The sequence below is a fragment of the Phycodurus eques genome, chromosome 1 (genome assembly GCF_024500275.1).
Source record: "Phycodurus eques isolate BA_2022a chromosome 1, UOR_Pequ_1.1, whole genome shotgun sequence".
Taxonomy (NCBI): Eukaryota; Metazoa; Chordata; class Actinopteri; order Syngnathiformes; family Syngnathidae; genus Phycodurus; species Phycodurus eques.
The window spans coordinates 46,010,832-46,027,464 of NC_084525.1; the positions used below are offsets into that span (position 1 = coordinate 46,010,832).

Genomic DNA, 16,633 nt, shown 5'->3' on the forward strand with positions numbered 1-16,633 from the left:
TCCACTGTTCCATGGCCAGGACGAAAACCACATTGCTCCTCCTGAATCTGAGATTCGACTTCCAGACAGACCCTCCTCTCCAGCACCCCTGAATAGACCTTACCAGGGAGGCTCTGGAGTGTGATCCCCCTGTAGTTGGAACACACCCTCCGGTCCCCTTTCTTGAAAACCCACCCCAGTCTGCCAATCCAGAGGCACTGTACCCGATGTCCACGCGATGTTGCAGAGGCGTGTCAACCAGGACAGCCCCACAACATCCAGAGCCTTGAGGAACTCCGGGCGAATCTCATCTACCCCCAGGGCCTTTCCACCGAGGAGCTTTTTAACCACCTCGGTGACCTCAACCCCAGAAACAGGAGAGCCCACTGCAGAGAACCCAGACTCTGCTCCCTCATGGGAAGGCGTGTCGGTGGAATTGAGGAGGTCTTCGAAGTATTCTCCCCACCGGCTCACAACGTCCCGAGTCGAGGTCAGCAGCGCCCCATCCCCACTATACACAGTGTTGATGGTGCACTGCTTCTTCCTCCTGAGACGCCGGATGGTGGACCAGAATTTCCTCGAAGCTGTCCGGAAGTCTCTCTCCATGGCCTCACCGAACTCCTCCCATGCCCGAGTTTTTGCTTCTGCGACCACCGAAGCTGCATTCCGCTTGGCCAGCCGGTACCCATCAGCTGCCTCCGGAGTCCCATAGGCCAAAAAGGCCCGATAGGACACCTTCTTCAGCTTGACGGCATCCCTCACCGTTGGTGTCCACCAACGGGTTCGGGGATTGCCGCCACGACAGGCACCGACCACCTTACGGCCACAGCTCCGGTCGGCCGCCTCAGCAATGGAGGCGCGGAACATGGTTCACTCGGACTCGATGTCCCCGCCTTCCCCCGGAACATGAGCAAAGTTTTGTCGGAGGTGGGAGTTGAAACTCCTTCTGACAGGGGATTCCGCCAGCAGACCCTCACAATACGTTTGGGCCTGCCATGTCGGACCTGCATCTTCGCCCACCATCGAAGCCAAATCACCACCAGGTGGTGATCAGTTGACAGCTCCGCCCCTCTCTTCAACCGAGTGTCCAAGACATGCGGCCGCAAGTCCGATGACACGACCACAAAGTTGATCATCGAACTGCGACCTAGGGTGTCCTGGTGCCAAGTCCACATGTGGACACCCTTATACTTGAACATGGTGTTCGTTATGGACAATCCATGATGAGCGCAGAAGTCCAATAACAGGACACCGCTCGGGTTCTGATCGGGGGGGGGCGTTCCTCACGCCCTTCCAGGTCTCACTGTCATTGCCCACGTGAGCATTGAAGTCCCCCAGCAGAACAATGGCCTATGGCCCCTCCCACAGGGGGTGAGCCCATGGGAAGGGGGACCCACGTTAGATTCAGAGAAGCAAAATATCCCCCACCCGTAGCCTTCTTTAAAGGATGTGCTTTTTTGTTGGCTCCAAGAATAAATTATGCCAAATGCTTCAGGACTTGTGCCAGCCTAATACAGTGCCATGAAAAAGTATTGGCCCCCTTCTCAAATTCTTATATTTTTGCACTGTTTCCACACTTTGTTTAGGATCATCAAACAAATTTATATATCAGACAAATATAACCCACATGAATCTAAAAATGCAGTTTTTAAATGGCGATTTAATTTCTTAAGGGAACTAAGTTACCTGGCCCTGTGTGAAAAAGTAATGCCCCCTAAACCGAAGAACTGGTTTGGCCATCCTCAGCAGCAACAACTGAAATTGAGCATTTTCTAGAACTGGCAATGAGTTTTACACATCTCTGTGGAGATATTTTGGCCCCCCTCTTCCTTGCAGAATTGTTTGAATTCAGCAAAAATGGAGGATTTTCTAGCATGAACGGCTTTTTTGAAGGTCATGCCACTGCATTTCAATCTGAGTCTGGACTTTGACTAGGCCACAGTTCCACCGGACCACCTGTATGTGAATAGGAACATTTGCTGGGACAAGGCGACGCCTGCTGGCGTCGAGAGGAACTACAAAGTCAATCCGGGAGACTCTCATTTGATGTTTAACCAAGGATAAATGTCTGTTTTGATATTTCAAAAACTGCAGAAAGTTTCCAAATGTATGCCTTGATGTCTGGGTCAACTGTACAAGTACAATTGCGAGATTTTGAGAATTGTTCGTCTTGATTTGACTCCAAGGAGCATGACATGTGATTGGAACCATAAGCCTGCCTTCTGAGCTTTCTCTTGCTTTTTGGCCCGTGTGTTTTTTTCCCGTCTGGCTTCTTAGCTCTTCTTGTCTGGCTGGCCTCGGCCAACCCTCCCCCCTGCCCTCTCTTTGTTTGGGCACACGGCTCGGTAACGGAGATCCGGCTCCCTAGCCTCCGTGGACCCCGGGTGCCAAGCCTCCCGAACAGTTGCTGTTCGGCTCCCGGCCAAGCGCGAGTTCTCCGAACTTGCGAGCGGATCCCAGAAAGCAGGCGGGGAGAGAGACAGTCATATTCTCCCAAGGAGCGTGACGAACAACCATTTTTCGTCTTCTGCCTCTTTTGTTTTTAGTTTTCTTTTTCTACATCTTTTTCTTCTGCAACCAAATCTGTCTCTGTGACACGCCCAGAGAGAGACCACTCCCAGAGGCCAGTTCATTTACGTTCGTGAGTAGACAACTGCAAGTGTTTGCCAGACTGTACAATATTAGTGCCTAATAATTTCGGGGAAATTGCTAGCTTCAGACAAAATCTAAACTTTGTCTTCTCTCTCTCCCTTCCGGAATAGACGCGTTAAACGCTCGCGTTTTCCACTTTAACACAACACACGATGTTCTACTTCCATTATCGTATGCCTATTTTTCTTCTTTTCACCATTATTAGTGTGATTTTCTTTCTTCAGTTAGACCCCTTTGTGTGTATCCCTCTTGATCCCTTGTAGATGTCATTAAATATACCATAAAATTCCACTCTTGGTTGTGTTTTGTGTGTGTTCTGAGGTTAAGTAGGCCTCTCAAAATGTCATAAAGCGTAGCAACCTTCAGGTTACGAGAGTGATAGAAAGGTTTGTCACTTTCCCTAAATTACATATAAAAAGTGACGTGGTGCCCCTTTACGAGATTGATTTTAATGACTAAATTTAAAATTACGCTAAACCGGAAATAACGCAGGAGTCGCTTCCTGCTTGATCTTTTCCCAAATTAATTAAATTTTTAGTTAACCCTCATATACGCTACACTAGATAATGTTGATTTTCCTCACTATTTCTGTCATCTGACCACAAGTGGGTTCCTACCGGTCTCTGTCAGAAGGTCCTGGAAGAACTTCTGGTTGTAGATGCGGGCCACACCGCTGATCTCTTCCACTTGGGCTTCCGCCGCCGTGCACCTGTTGACGAAGTTGGCCGTGATGCCGATGGCTAGCTTGCCTCTCAGCTCCTTGTGCTTGAAGCCTAGTAGCCCGGGAACGGGGGACAAAAATGGGACAGATCAACACTTACGTGTTGAACGCGCAGTAGGATGATAATGAGGCTGTGTTGAGTAACGGCGTCGAGGCTCGCAAAATGTCAGACTGCCGCCGGTCACGGCCCCCGTTGCGACAGCATGTGGTTTGTCTCACCCTCTGGGACGAACTTGCCTCCACCGGCAGAGATGAAAACATCAAACTGGTAGGCCGAAGCAGGATGAGTCTCGGGCAGCACCTTAGCCGTCCAACCTGCCAAATTTAAGAAAGAGCAGTGCCTCAGCAGAGATGGACATAAACCAAGTGAGCAGATGCTGCACTGAATGAGTCAGCCAAAAAGGTCTGAGGTCTACCTTTCTCTCCTGAGGGCTCAAGCAGACCCTGGAACTCCACTCCGGTGTGAATCTCCACCCCAAGGAGGAGCGACATCTTTAAAAGAATTAGCTGCAGCTGACGAATGCCTGCAAACCAAAAGGTCCATTCAATCTCAACTGCCTTCACATCCCTCGAGTTCAATCAGAGCTCTCCTAACTACGGCCCACCCTCCATTTGTAGCGGGCCTGCAGCATATACTCAAATTCACAATTGACACACCCTGTGCTGTTTGCCTGTGTTGTACTACTTACTTTCTACTGGTACTGGTTTTATTGCTCAGTGACTGTGTTTTCTTACGTCTATGTCTCAAAAGTATTCTCTGCCAATTAACTGTCTGTCGTCGTACTAGAGCGGCTCCAACTACCGGAGACAAATTCCTCGTGTGTTTTGGACATACTTGGAAAATAAAGATGATTCTGATTCTGGGTGGCAAGGTTAGAGAAGAAAATAAATCATTTCTTCATCTATTTTGTAATTGAAATCCTTTAGAAAAGTTTTGCTTGATTTTTTTGAACATATTCATGTAACTCCTCATCCCAACTATACCTTTAGTTTCTTTCCCCAGAGATTATGACTGGGTTTTCACTCAGTCCTGTTACGACCCTCCCCCGGAAAATGTGGAATATTGCAAAAGTCACATGGTCCATAAGGGGCACATAACGTAAGTCAAATGCATTAGTATGATGATGATAATTATGATTCTAAGATGAAATTTCAGTTTCTTTTAAGAGGGTTACAAGAATCAAAATATAATCAGTAATTTGGTGGAACGGCCCCCACAAGTGTGATTGTGAGTGGGAGTGCTCCTATGTGTCCTGACTCCTGTGATTGGCTGGACACAAGTCCAGGGTACAAAGTCAGATGTGATAGGCTCCAGCTGACCCGTGACCTGAGTGAGGATGATGGAAGAATGGATCTTGATTTCCTTCAAGCTTGCATGTCATTTTATGTCACTTAAATATATTGGAAAATCTATCGCATACCGTGCGACGTCCATACTCACTGATGTGATCCAACGAGCTGGTGCAGAATTTTCCGTAGAACTTCTTTGCGCCGAGGCCACGAAGGTCACAAATGGTGAAGGGCCACAGGTGGAGGACATTGTTCCTGGAGAAGGTCTCTCGCTTCTCCAGCACCACCACCCGAGCCCCCAGCAGGGAGAGTTCAATGGCTGTCCTCAGCCCGCACGGCCCGGCCCCCAGGATCAGACACTGAGGGGAACGAGCAGACGGGCGGTCCGTTACGACCACTATGGGAGGATCCAACTCCAACCTGTCCTTGACCCTGAGCCTCAGCGTTGCAAAACGATGAGAGGACGGTGAGGAAGCAACCCCCCCCCCCCATCCAAAAAAAAAAAAAAAAAAAAAAAAAAAAAAAAGATTGTTATCAGTTAAGTTCTTGCACCGACCGAAAGGTAATCCATGAACATGTGGGTATCCAAAATAATATGCAGAAGTAAATACAGTATAATAATAGAGAAAAACTAGGAGTAATTGACGCCAACCACTCCAAAAATATTTAAGTCATAAATATACCACAAACTATGATCCCAAAACACAAATATTATTTGAAACTCATCTTACAAAATGAGCCTAAACAATGTATTTCATTTTGAAACCAGTAATGCAAGGACACTGGCGTGTATGTCGCCGCTTCCAGACCCGTAAAAATAGCAATTTTCAAGCAATAATGTCTTTATTAGCTTGAGCTCTTTAAACAGCCACTCGACAGAACAAAACCAAACATACAGCCAATATTCTCCAAACTTTAACAACAATTAGCTCCACGCAAAGATCTTAGAAGAGTTGAAATGTATCACTTGAACATTGTTCCTTGACACCACTCACTACTTTCTTATTACCAGGGCCTTGGTGGCATCTTATCGAAGCTTACAGGTGATACGTGAGTTTTTCCAGCCAATAGGTTCCACAGAAAAATATACAAATAGGCGACTTTGTGAAATGTTTCAGATAAATTTCCATGGGCGGTTATGCTGGGCAATTTTGGAAATAAGCATAAATATAAACATTTTGTTTTGCCATAAAACATCAATGCAAAATGTCATCCTTTTTAATCATATTACCGTAATTTCTCGTGTATAGTAGACAATTTGTTCCCCTAGAAATTCGTCAAAAGTCAAGTGCGTATAATGCATAGTTATAGTAGAAGTTGGAAAATGTTTACACAATCAAATGAGGTATATTACTAGATATTAGATGAAAAAGACACACATTAGCTTTGATTTTTATGTGACTTTATAATTTTGCATTTTATTGCGGTTTACAATAACAAAACTACGATTTATTTTGCATTTTATTAGACTTGACTTCCTGCTCCCGTACAGTGCAGATGCTTCTGCTGCTTGCTCCTACCTTGCTGGCATTTCTGTTGCTGATCAGCTTGATTTTTGGTGTCTTTTTCTTTTCTAAAGTACTACGCCAGTCACAGCAACCCCTGGATACCGTTTAGACCTGTGTGACTGTACTGATTTTTTTTTTTTATACAGTCGGCTATTCCCTCACTGTAACGTGAGGGTGAACAAGACCACAAACAAGATGCCTCCCTTTTCCACTGAGGACTATGACAAACTCTTTCACAAGATGGCGATGTTAGAGATGAAAATGCACCGTCTCGTCTTTGTGGAAGTAAATGGACAGTCTGTGAATGAAAGCGCCTTACCGATGTCCCCAAAACAGTGGACAGGAACAGACCCAGGTGACGGACGCAGCCTGTGAAAACGGCACTAAATCCGGCAATGACTCCACCAGCAAGCCTGCCTGGATTTTGCTGGGAGCAAAACCTAAAAATATGGGTCAGCGGACAACATGGAGCCCATATCATATCAAACATATGACCGGCTAGAAAATCATGGGTGCGCATTGTCTATGGGTAGAAGACTTCTTGATTTTGGGGGTTAATTTTGGGGCGCACATCATCATTCGAGAGCGTATTATACAAGAGAAATGATGGTAAATCTTATTGACGTATAATCATACGATACAAAGCATGATATTTCCAAAGATTTATTCAAGTTTTAAATATTTGTTTGGACAATCAATTATTTCATTGAAGAAGAAAAACATGAATGTTGAGGTAAATATTACTCATTCTCCTGACCTAACCCATTAAAAAAAACAACATCCCCATCCAAAAACAAGGACAAATTCCCATTCAAAATGTTAAATGAAGAGAGCCCCTCCCCTTCCAAAAATGTCCTATTTCAAATGTAAAAAAAATATATAGCAAATTATAATAAATCCGTAAGTTTGCTAGCCTCTGCATTTTTGCTAAACCCATTCAGGCTGCGCATATTCAAGTGTACTTTCAGGAAATCTGCTTGTTTTTGTCAGGATTAAGATTCAACCTTCAATTTCGTAAATTTCCATTTTCAACACTCCTGTAATTTTGCACCCCTTTTTGTGAATGGCAAACAGCAAACATGTTGGCGGGGCTTCAGTGGAATAATAATGAAAAAAACATCTAAAAAAGGCATAGATGTGCAGTCCAAATATTGCCACACAAGCTTTTTAAAAGGTGAAGAATTTCATCTTTGCGATACCTTGTTTTTGGTGCAGGCTTTCCTTTGCTGGTAGTCCGGGTGAGAGGCCCTCTTGTCCAGCTTTGTCCACAAGGCTTTGGCCCGCCAGTAGTTGAGCCTCTCTTTCAGCTCGCTGCAGAAGCTCTGGAAATCCTTCAGATCGATATCCAGCTGCTGACAGAGCTCATCAAAGTGCCGCTGAACACCCTCACAGTCCTGCGCTTGGACGAAGCGGTCAAAGGCCACGTGGGCAGGGTTGACGGGGTCCAGGCTCGCCATGGATGGCGAGAGCCGTCGCGCCGCGCTGCGCAAAAAGAGGTTGAAGCTTAAAGTGAAGGCCTTGCTGCTGCGAGCTGTTGGACTTTTATAGGAGGTGGAATCTAGACTTCCACCTCCTGTGTCATGGGAAGTCCCCTACACATGCTGATAGGCCTGATGATTCAACACTGCGCATGTCTTTATCAACAGGTTGGCGGACTCATTGCCAACTTCCTCCTATTTGTTTTGGGAACCTCACGTCTGTGTCATGCTTACGTGTAAGCCTCAGGTGACTTTTTTGCTTTCAACTTTTTCCACAAGGTTAACATTTACTGGAGACTTTTCTATATTTCATCCTGAATGAATTCAAAAAAGAAATAAAAGAAATAAAGAGGTTGCAAAGAACTCCGGGTCAAGGTACTGAGCAGGATACTGTAGATGTAAAAAGCTTTTATTAATAAGACTTAAAACATAAACAATTAAAACTTGGCATTTCAGCCTACTGGCCAACACTCGAATGTTGGTAACAAAAAATAGTGCACAGACATAATGATGCCATGGTGCCATTGACGTCAGGTGTCCAGCTCCCCATTGTTTTGTCATATTAGAATACTTAAGAAAAAAACCAAATGATTCAGTATGTTTGTTCAGATTAAATGAGGAAAAAAAAATAACTCAAATTTCAGAAGACTCAAAAACAGTGAATGAGTAGATTGAAACTGAATCAAAACAAAAGAATGCTAATCAAACAAAGTCTTGGTGGTACAAAAGGTGTATTAGGGCCCCACTGAAATGGAAAAAAGAGTTGTATCATGTCAAAATTTCACATGGAGAATGTTTTCTTAAATTTGAATTAAGGAGGTTATTTTCCAGCACACGCTAATCTTTTGAGTCAATACGACAGTCAAATGAGACGTGTCTGTGGCTTGTTCTGAACCTGCCGTCCGCGTTATTTGATGAAAGTGACATTTCCGGCACGTAACCAAGGCAACGGTTGCCCAAGACAACCTCCCCTCTCTCTCATTTTCAGTTTTTTCCAGAGCTGTATAATCAGTTGCCTCATCATAGTACACACACACAACAAATTGATACATTTTGAAACCAGAAGTCAAGGAAAATAAGTTAGTTCAATTACTGTTCAATTGTAGCAAAAAAAAACAACAACAACAAAAGAAACAAGGTGGATGGATAAAAAGTTTTGGGCCATGTTACAACGGAGTAAATATTGCCCTACCAAAACGTGGTTCTGCGATACACTCTGACCTGAACCGTGTTGACTTTGGAGAACGGTCAATATATCTGGCCCACCTTATCAAACAAGATCACGGAATAGGACTTTGGTGCCTCTTTGTCTTATCGCTGTTGTTTAATTACTCTCAACTGAAGTACGTTTGTCAAAAGCGTGTCGACCAGCTAAGTACCTTAGCTGGTTGACTCACTCTCCAAGTCTTCCCATCACGGATTATACGGGCCGGCTTTACTTGACGCGGCAATGACGGCGCTATTCCGATCCCTCCTACAGTGATTCAACATACGATTATCCCACAAACAGGCACGCGGCCTCCTCGACACCTTGCACTCCGTACGGTCCGAGTCGCCGAACGAGCCCAGGCGGCAGACACTGCACCGTTAATTAGGCTCAACCCAAGGGAAGTAGACTGAAGATGGCGGCTGTTTTTTAGAACGCCTGCCAAAGGCTAAAAATACTTCTTAATGATTCAACACAGCCCCCTTGTTTTATCTAACTTGTCAGGAATATATATTCACATCCTCTTTTAAGTTCGATGCTAAAAATACTAAGATCCCATCCTTACACAATATGATGTTGCCAAGTATAGTGGCAAATGATGAAGAAACCGATGCACGCAGACACTCATGCTCAGACCAGCAGCAGTTGACTGCCCGTGAGCTCCTTTGAGGCGGAGAATCAATGTGTATCTTCCGAATACCAGTTGGTTTCACCCACTCGGTCATGACGTCTGCTGGCTACAGCCTGGCACAAGTTCCTTACATTTTACCAGTGGCGTTATGTGGGCCAGCAGTGGGCTGATTTACCAGACCTAATCCATCTCTTAGGAGCACGGCTATCCCGTCGCAATTACACAAACCATCAACACTGTTCAAAAAACACAATACAACAGCACGCACGAAACTGTGCACCAACCTGAAACGGTTGTTCGCACCCGTGCTACCAACCTGAAACGGTTGTTCGCACCCGTGCTACCAACCTGAAACGGTTGTTCGCACCCGTGCTACCACCCTGAAACGGTTGTTCGCACCCGTGCTACCACCCTGAAACGGTTGTTCACGCCGGCGGGGACGCTCTGATGGACCGATCCGGTCGGTTGCCAGGGAAAACAAAAATCCTTGCCACGCAAGATATCCTCCAGCCTGTGGAAAAATGCAGCGTTTGCCAGACTGCGAGACAAGGAAATGAAGCCCAGCTTTTTGGCTGTTTGTATGTTCACAAATAAATATTTGCAATGTGCAGCCTGTTTTTGGTTTCACGGTCGCCATTGTTGTTGCTTTGTTCCTTGTTCCGTAAGTAAAAACGGCTACCGGAATTAGCCATAAACTGCAGAGGAAACTCCACCCTGTGGTGTCCTAGCCAACACCAGCCGTAGCGATGCCCCCCAGCAGTCCGGCGCACGGGCGTGTCGTGGAAGACGATGCCGCTCCGGGCCGAATCGAAGCACGCATATTTATTACCATGACATACGTTTGAAGTGTCGACGGTCAATGTGTCCACGTTAGTTCTCACAGCTAGCTAGCTGCCTTCTTCATAAACGCACAAGCCGTTAATCTACTTTGGTTAGCTGAATCGAAGCGGGGCCGTACGTAGCAAGTTGTCATTTGGGGGCACACGGCAAACATAGTCACGCCCACATAGTTTATGCTGATCGTCTTTAATGTCATAATTCCCCGATCCGATCGATGTCGTCATCGATCTGCACCGCAGAAGACATTTACTCCACGTCGCCGTCGTGTACAGTATATTCGAATCCAAAAACTAGTTTATTTTTATCCTTGTCTCGTGTCTTTTGACGTAGTACTGTAAATATCTGACACTTAAGCGTCTTCATGTAGTATGTAAACCTCATCGGGGGTCTGTTGGTTGAGGTATTGCTGCTGTACGAAAGGGATTGTGGGTAATAAATGTCCTTTCCGATTCCAAAGGTTTGTTCAGGAGGAACCTTCGCTAAAGGTAGCATGGCGGCACCTTTCCGAAGATTTTTGGAGAACTCCGACAACCGATCCTCCGAGAGCTTCCGGTTCATCTCGCTCGCATAGGAGAGCAAAGTTCCGAAGCAAAAAGGAGAATCCGAAGAGGGCCTCGCTCTCCGCTTCATTTCTACCGCATCCTCCTCGGCTGCCACCGACAGCAGTGCCAGTGCAACTGGCAAGGGCGTCTGACTCTCGCGTTGTCGCTGTGAAAAAGGTGGAAACCTTGCAAGTTTGGATGAAAACTCTTTTTCCTCACCTATTGGGATAACTCCACTTCCTTTTCCTCGCCGCGGACCCACAAGTATCTTTTCCTGAATCACGTCAACACATGCCTAGTAAGAAAATGGACGAGAAGGTGGGGGGACAGACGGCATGATCAAAAACAAGTGACATTTCTGTCGCTCTAAAAATGAGAGAGAAAAAAAAAGAAGAAAATTCTGTCTCTTTCTTTCTTTCTAAGCGCTCGAAATAAAAGCGAAACAGTAGTGATGGCTTTAGATGACAATCAGTTTTTATGCGACATTTGGGGGTCCCTGGAAATCTCTGTGTCCCAGGTAATTCGCTGTGCTTTACTAATGACTGCACCCTAGTCCACGAAAGGTGAGAGATCAACACGTGTGCCGCGGCCCGCCCACTTCTTGAAATTGGACCAAAAATGAGTGTCACCGCAACGATGTATCTTTGTTCAACCAGCTATCTATGCCGGTGATTTATAGTGACAGGCAGAAAAATCCAAAGCTTTTCACTAGATTTGCAAGTAAATCGGCCGTGTGCCGTCGTCTCGCTAATCTGTACTAACACAATGGATAAATCATAATGACATTATCTTTTTGTATGAAAAATTCTTGATAAATATAAAATAATCCAAGGAAAAGCAAGAAATCCAGCATTAACTGAGGATGCCTTCTTTTGCCAAGTGACCGCGTATTTATACTAGTCCCACGCTCCCCATGCGTAACCTCGAAACATTGTATCTCGGTACCGTCGAGGTCCCCGTGTAAATTTCGAATACTGTACCTGTCCGCAAGTCCGCGCGCTGGCAAACTAGTTTCGTTTGGGAGGAACACTTACGCCTACTATGCGCCAGTATTTTATGTTGGAGGTGGTGTCAAAAGTTTGCGAAAAAACCCAATCAAATCAAATCAAATCCGATTATCGCGGGCTGGCGTAGGGACGAAAGAAGATCTCATCAAGTCTTCGTTTGAGGACTGTCGAGCGAACAGCAAGTCAGGAAACCGCACCTGACGTCACGTATTCGGGTCCCCAAAAAACTCAACTTCCGCGCGCGACACAGCCGCAATTCGGTCCGAAGACATCCTCGAAAGCCAACTTACTTCAAGCAGTCGGGAAAGGAAGCAAATCCCGGTCGTCGAATTCACCTCGTTGCCACCTGCGTCCCGGCTGGCGAGCACGCGCCGCTGCTCGTCATCGGCGTGCGCGCGCCCCTCACTTCCGGAACGCGCGCGCGCGCGCAGAAGCAGCCCCACTTGTTTGCTGCCTTCGACCACACCACCAACAACAACAACAACAACCGTTTCCCTTTGTTTCCTTTTACACTACCTGGCCTATAAACTGTCAAAAGACACACCACCATTACAAAGTCACCAAAACGGTCTTTCAAAATTCGGTAGAAGAACAAATACTTGAACCCTTAGTCCTTGCCGAAAGTGACCTGAAAGTGACCTTGTAACCATAGTAATAGGGTTACCAGGACACAAAACTCAATATCATTGAAAGTGAAACACAGACCGTGACGATTCATATCAGATGTTTCCATGCATCCATCCATCCATCCATTTTCTGAGCCGCTGTCATCGGGGAGGAGGCGGGGTACGCCTTCAACTGGTCGCCAGCCAATCGCACAGATGTTTCCCCCTCTTCTGAAATAATTTAGTTTGGAAGGAAAACAAGCATCATGGTATATGTATGGATATGTGGAATGTATTCTGTATCTGTGTGTTTGCGTGTATTTATTTTTGTAAATGATTCCTATTAGAAACAAGAGGAGGATGTCGTGGTAAAATGCCAAACGGTGTTAAAAGTGGAGGATTGCCCGACCCCCACTGCGGTTCCGTCCCGCCGTGCGGCCTCCCCCGGTCGGCTTCTTCTGCTGTGACAATGAGCAAACGGCGTCCCCAAAAGGTCCCGCCTTGGAACCTAGCTTCGTCGGAATGAACCCTCCTGACGGCGGGCCGGCGGTGTCCCACGGGCCCCTCTCGCCGCAACATTCACAAATCCCATCGCGTCCACCTCGTCTGAACGGGACCTCTACAATGGGACGCTCGAGCTTCTGCCGAGACGGAGCAAAGTCGCAATGAAATGTGAAAATTGGAGAAGTGGAAAATGTGCTGGTTTTTTTATGAGGCATTTGTGTACATGATCCAGGATTACGTTTCTAGTAGTATCAACTTTCCAGGTTTTCTCGTTCAAGGTCATTTTTCCAAAGCTAATTTGTTTCCATTGGGAACCCGTTTTGATACGGTAAGTGATGCAATTTCTCCATTTTACGTCCATATTGACTCAGCGGTCTGTGTGTTTCCTGGTCGGACTTCCTGCGTGGGTTGTCATATTGTGTCCAGCTTGACATGAACTTGCAGCGTACGCTTTTGAAAATACTTTTTTTGTTACATTCGTGGTCGAAGTAGGTTTGTGGGTGTGCATTGAGCAGATGCATGCTGGTGTTCCTGTCCAGTCAACCACTTTATAACTCCAGGGACATTGAATGCATCGTCATCTTGATCAGGAGAAATTTGAAATTAAGACTGAAGAGATGCGATATGACTCGACGGTAGGTTGACGGAGGTCTGAGTTGACCAAGATGTATCCATGCATCAGAGTTGTTCGCTGTGAACACTCAATTATTTCAGAAGCGGGGAAAACATTTGCTATGAAGACAAACTTCATCTTGAAATAAACCCTAAGATTGTAGAAAGGGAAACTGTCTTGATCTGTAATTGTTTTCTTTTTGTCAACACCTAGTAAAAAATGGGTTAGGTGGACGACTGGTTAGCACAACTGCCTCGCAGTTCTGGGGACCGGGGTTCAAATCCCGGCCCCGCCCGTGTGGAGTTTGCATGTTCTCCCCGTGCCTGCGTGGCTTTTCTCCGGGCACGCCAGTTTCCTCCCACATCCCAAAAACACGAGTGGTAGGTTGATTGAAGACTCTGAATTGCCCGTAGGTGTGAATGTGAGTGCGAATGGTTGCTTGTTTCTATGGGCCCTGCGATTGGCTGGCGACCGGTTCAAGGTGTACCCCGACGATAGCTGGGAGAGGCGCCAGCAAGCCCGCGACCCTACTGAGGAGAAGCGGAAAAAGAAAATGGATGGATGGATGAACGGATGGATGGATGGATGTAATTCTCAGGCCGTCATAAGATGATCAAGAAACGGAACGTTGTCGGAGTGTGCCGTTCGCTTATCCCCAGCGCCGCACTCCGGGCGGAACGATATGTTTGACACATTCAAGATGGCGGACGCACTGACGTATCCCTGCCGATGGCCAACACGCCCGTCCGCGAATTAATCGAAAATGGAGGGCGCCGGCCTCTCTGAATTCTCGGATCGCAGTGCGAGCGTCAGTTTGAATTTCCAAACGTCCAAGGAAGTGACCTCACTGTTGGAAACGTCCCAATAAACCTTGAGCCTTCAAAACTGAGGGCGCACTCTGCCATCTGGTGGACATTTTCTATTACTGCACTTGATAGATCCCTTGGCTGGGAACTAACCAACACAATACAAATACTTTCTGACTGAAATTAGTCGGGTTTTGTTTTAAGGTATCTGTCCTTTAATTGCGCGTTCCCCCCGCCTTCTTCCTAAATTTGAAAACAACTCTACTTTGTGCTCCTTTGTCAAAATAGGCTCATGACTTTTTTTCACTGTCGATGTTAAAAAATATATGTAAAAAATCCTAAAAGGAGAGAGAGAGGGAAAGTCAACTTGATTGATTGTCTGAGCTCTTGGGTCTGTTCGAGGTTAGGAACAGAGCACAAAGAAAAGGGTGCAACCTGCCGGCTATTGCCCGGTTCTTTTATTCTGGTCGAGGTAGAACGTCAATGATTAGGTCGGATGAAAAGTTTAACAATTTATTTGAAAATACAAAGTCAAACAATAAGGTTGGTGAAGGTTCAGCGCTGGTCTCGCCCCAACGTGGCCCAGACCAGCGTTCGCGTTGACGAGCCCGCTGAAGTTGTTGTCTGCTTGTTTTATGACCAAAACTGCTTCGTCGTGACGCCATGCAGTCGTCGACCAATCGGAGCTCCAGCCTCGTGTTTGGGGTGCGTTCGGCAATTCAGTCCGATGTTCCCACCGCGGCACCCAGAGACAGAGCGTGTTTCATTTCCCATAACTTTACTACTGAACGCGGTGGCTATTGCTAGAGATGCGTCAGTACATCCGCCATATCGAATGTGTCAGTTTTACTTGTACCGAGTGGCACACACACATTACCAACATGTTGTCTTTTGCCCTTCAAAATGCTGTCTAATCTATATAAAAAAAAAAAGAAAACAAAACCTCATTCAGGCGTGCTTAGCTTTTTTCTGTCATTGGCTAATTTTGCATTTTTCCGTGGATTGTTGACAACGTTAGCAGAAGAAGAATTATTATTTATTTTTTTAGAATTTTACGAGAGTAGTTGTATTTCCTTGTAATAAGAGAAGTCAGAGGACAAAAATATAGTTGTCATTTTTTACTTTGATTTTAAATGTGAGATTATGGGAATAAAGTCATACTTTATGAGAGGAGAAAAGGAAAAGATGTACTTTTTCTATCTTAAAAAAATTGAGAGTTACTGAATTTGAAAAAAAAAAACGTTTATATGTTTCAATTAAAAGAAGTGATATTACAAGAAATTAGGTCTGATCAAATTAGATCAAGAAAAATCCGAATTTTCCCTTCTTTTTTGGAGTAAGACTTAATATCCGGGACACTTGTAAAGGAGATTCTGAAGATCAGTGAGGCTTTCCTGGTTCAAGAATGAAATAAACAAATATTAGCTGAGTAAACTAAAAACATTTTTATGATGGAAAAGAAAAGCTCTGGCCTTATGTAACATTGAGAATAATGCGGGCAACACATATGGCGACTTTGGCCACCTGGGCTGTGTCGCAAGCGGACGTGACTCCAAAGTAAGGGCGAAGAAATTTTTTGGAAGAGTTGTTATTTATAGATTTTTAAGGCACAAATATTGTAGTCCGGCCCGCTTGAGATCGAATTGGAGTGAATGTGGCCCGCGAACTAAAATGAGTTTGACGCCCCTGCAAAGAATCACACTCGAGTCATGTTTCACTTTCTTCAAGCTCTTTAAGCCCGACACATTTGCATTGCATCTTCAAGAGCAGTTTGCTTTTAAATATTTATGTAGGTATATAATATAGGTGTATATAAGTCCAACAATATATAATAAGTCCTTTTCACCCAAGCCACCATTAGAGATGACACAACATCTGCTCTATTTTTCAGTCTTAGATTTTTTTATATGACTGGTTAGCACATCTGCCTCACAGTTCTGAGGAAAAGGGTTCAAATCCCGGCCTCGCCTGTGTGGCGTTTGCAAGTTCTCCCTGTGGGTTTCCTCCGGGTACTCCGGTTTCCTCCCGCATCCCAAAAACATGCACGGTAGGTTAATTGTGAACTCTAATTTGCCCGTAGGTGTGAATGTGAGTGCGAATGGTTGTTTGTTTATACATGCCCTGCGATTGGCTGACGACCAGTTCGGGGTGTACCCCGCCTCTTGCCCGAATATAGCTGGGATAGGCTCGCGCGTGAGGAGAAGCGGTACAGAAAATGGAAGAATGGATGGATGGATGGATGGATTTTTT

General features: G+C 45.6%; 1 protein-coding gene across 4 annotated transcripts in view; it reads right to left on the reverse strand.

Moving 5' to 3' along the window:
• The window catches only part of mical1 (microtubule associated monooxygenase, calponin and LIM domain containing 1), a 38,288-nt gene extending 25,955 nt beyond the window's left edge, over positions 1 to 12,333 (reverse strand). Inside the window, exons 1-7 of one of the 4 annotated variants that reach the window (XR_009769692.1) lie at positions 12,146 to 12,332; positions 11,068 to 11,143; positions 7,350 to 7,632; positions 4,794 to 5,001; positions 3,769 to 3,876; positions 3,572 to 3,667; positions 3,249 to 3,404 (exon numbers count right to left, since the gene is read on the reverse strand). Coding sequence is in view for 3 of the 4 variants with exons in the window: in XM_061694355.1 (XP_061550339.1) it covers positions 3,249 to 3,404; positions 3,572 to 3,667; positions 3,769 to 3,876; positions 4,794 to 5,001; positions 7,350 to 7,607 (826 nt within the window). In the remaining variant the exon portion in view is untranslated. The other 3 variants (XM_061694355.1, XM_061694364.1, XM_061694372.1) reach the window with 3 other exon arrangements.
• Between the last annotated feature and the right edge of the window lie 4,300 nt (positions 12,334 to 16,633).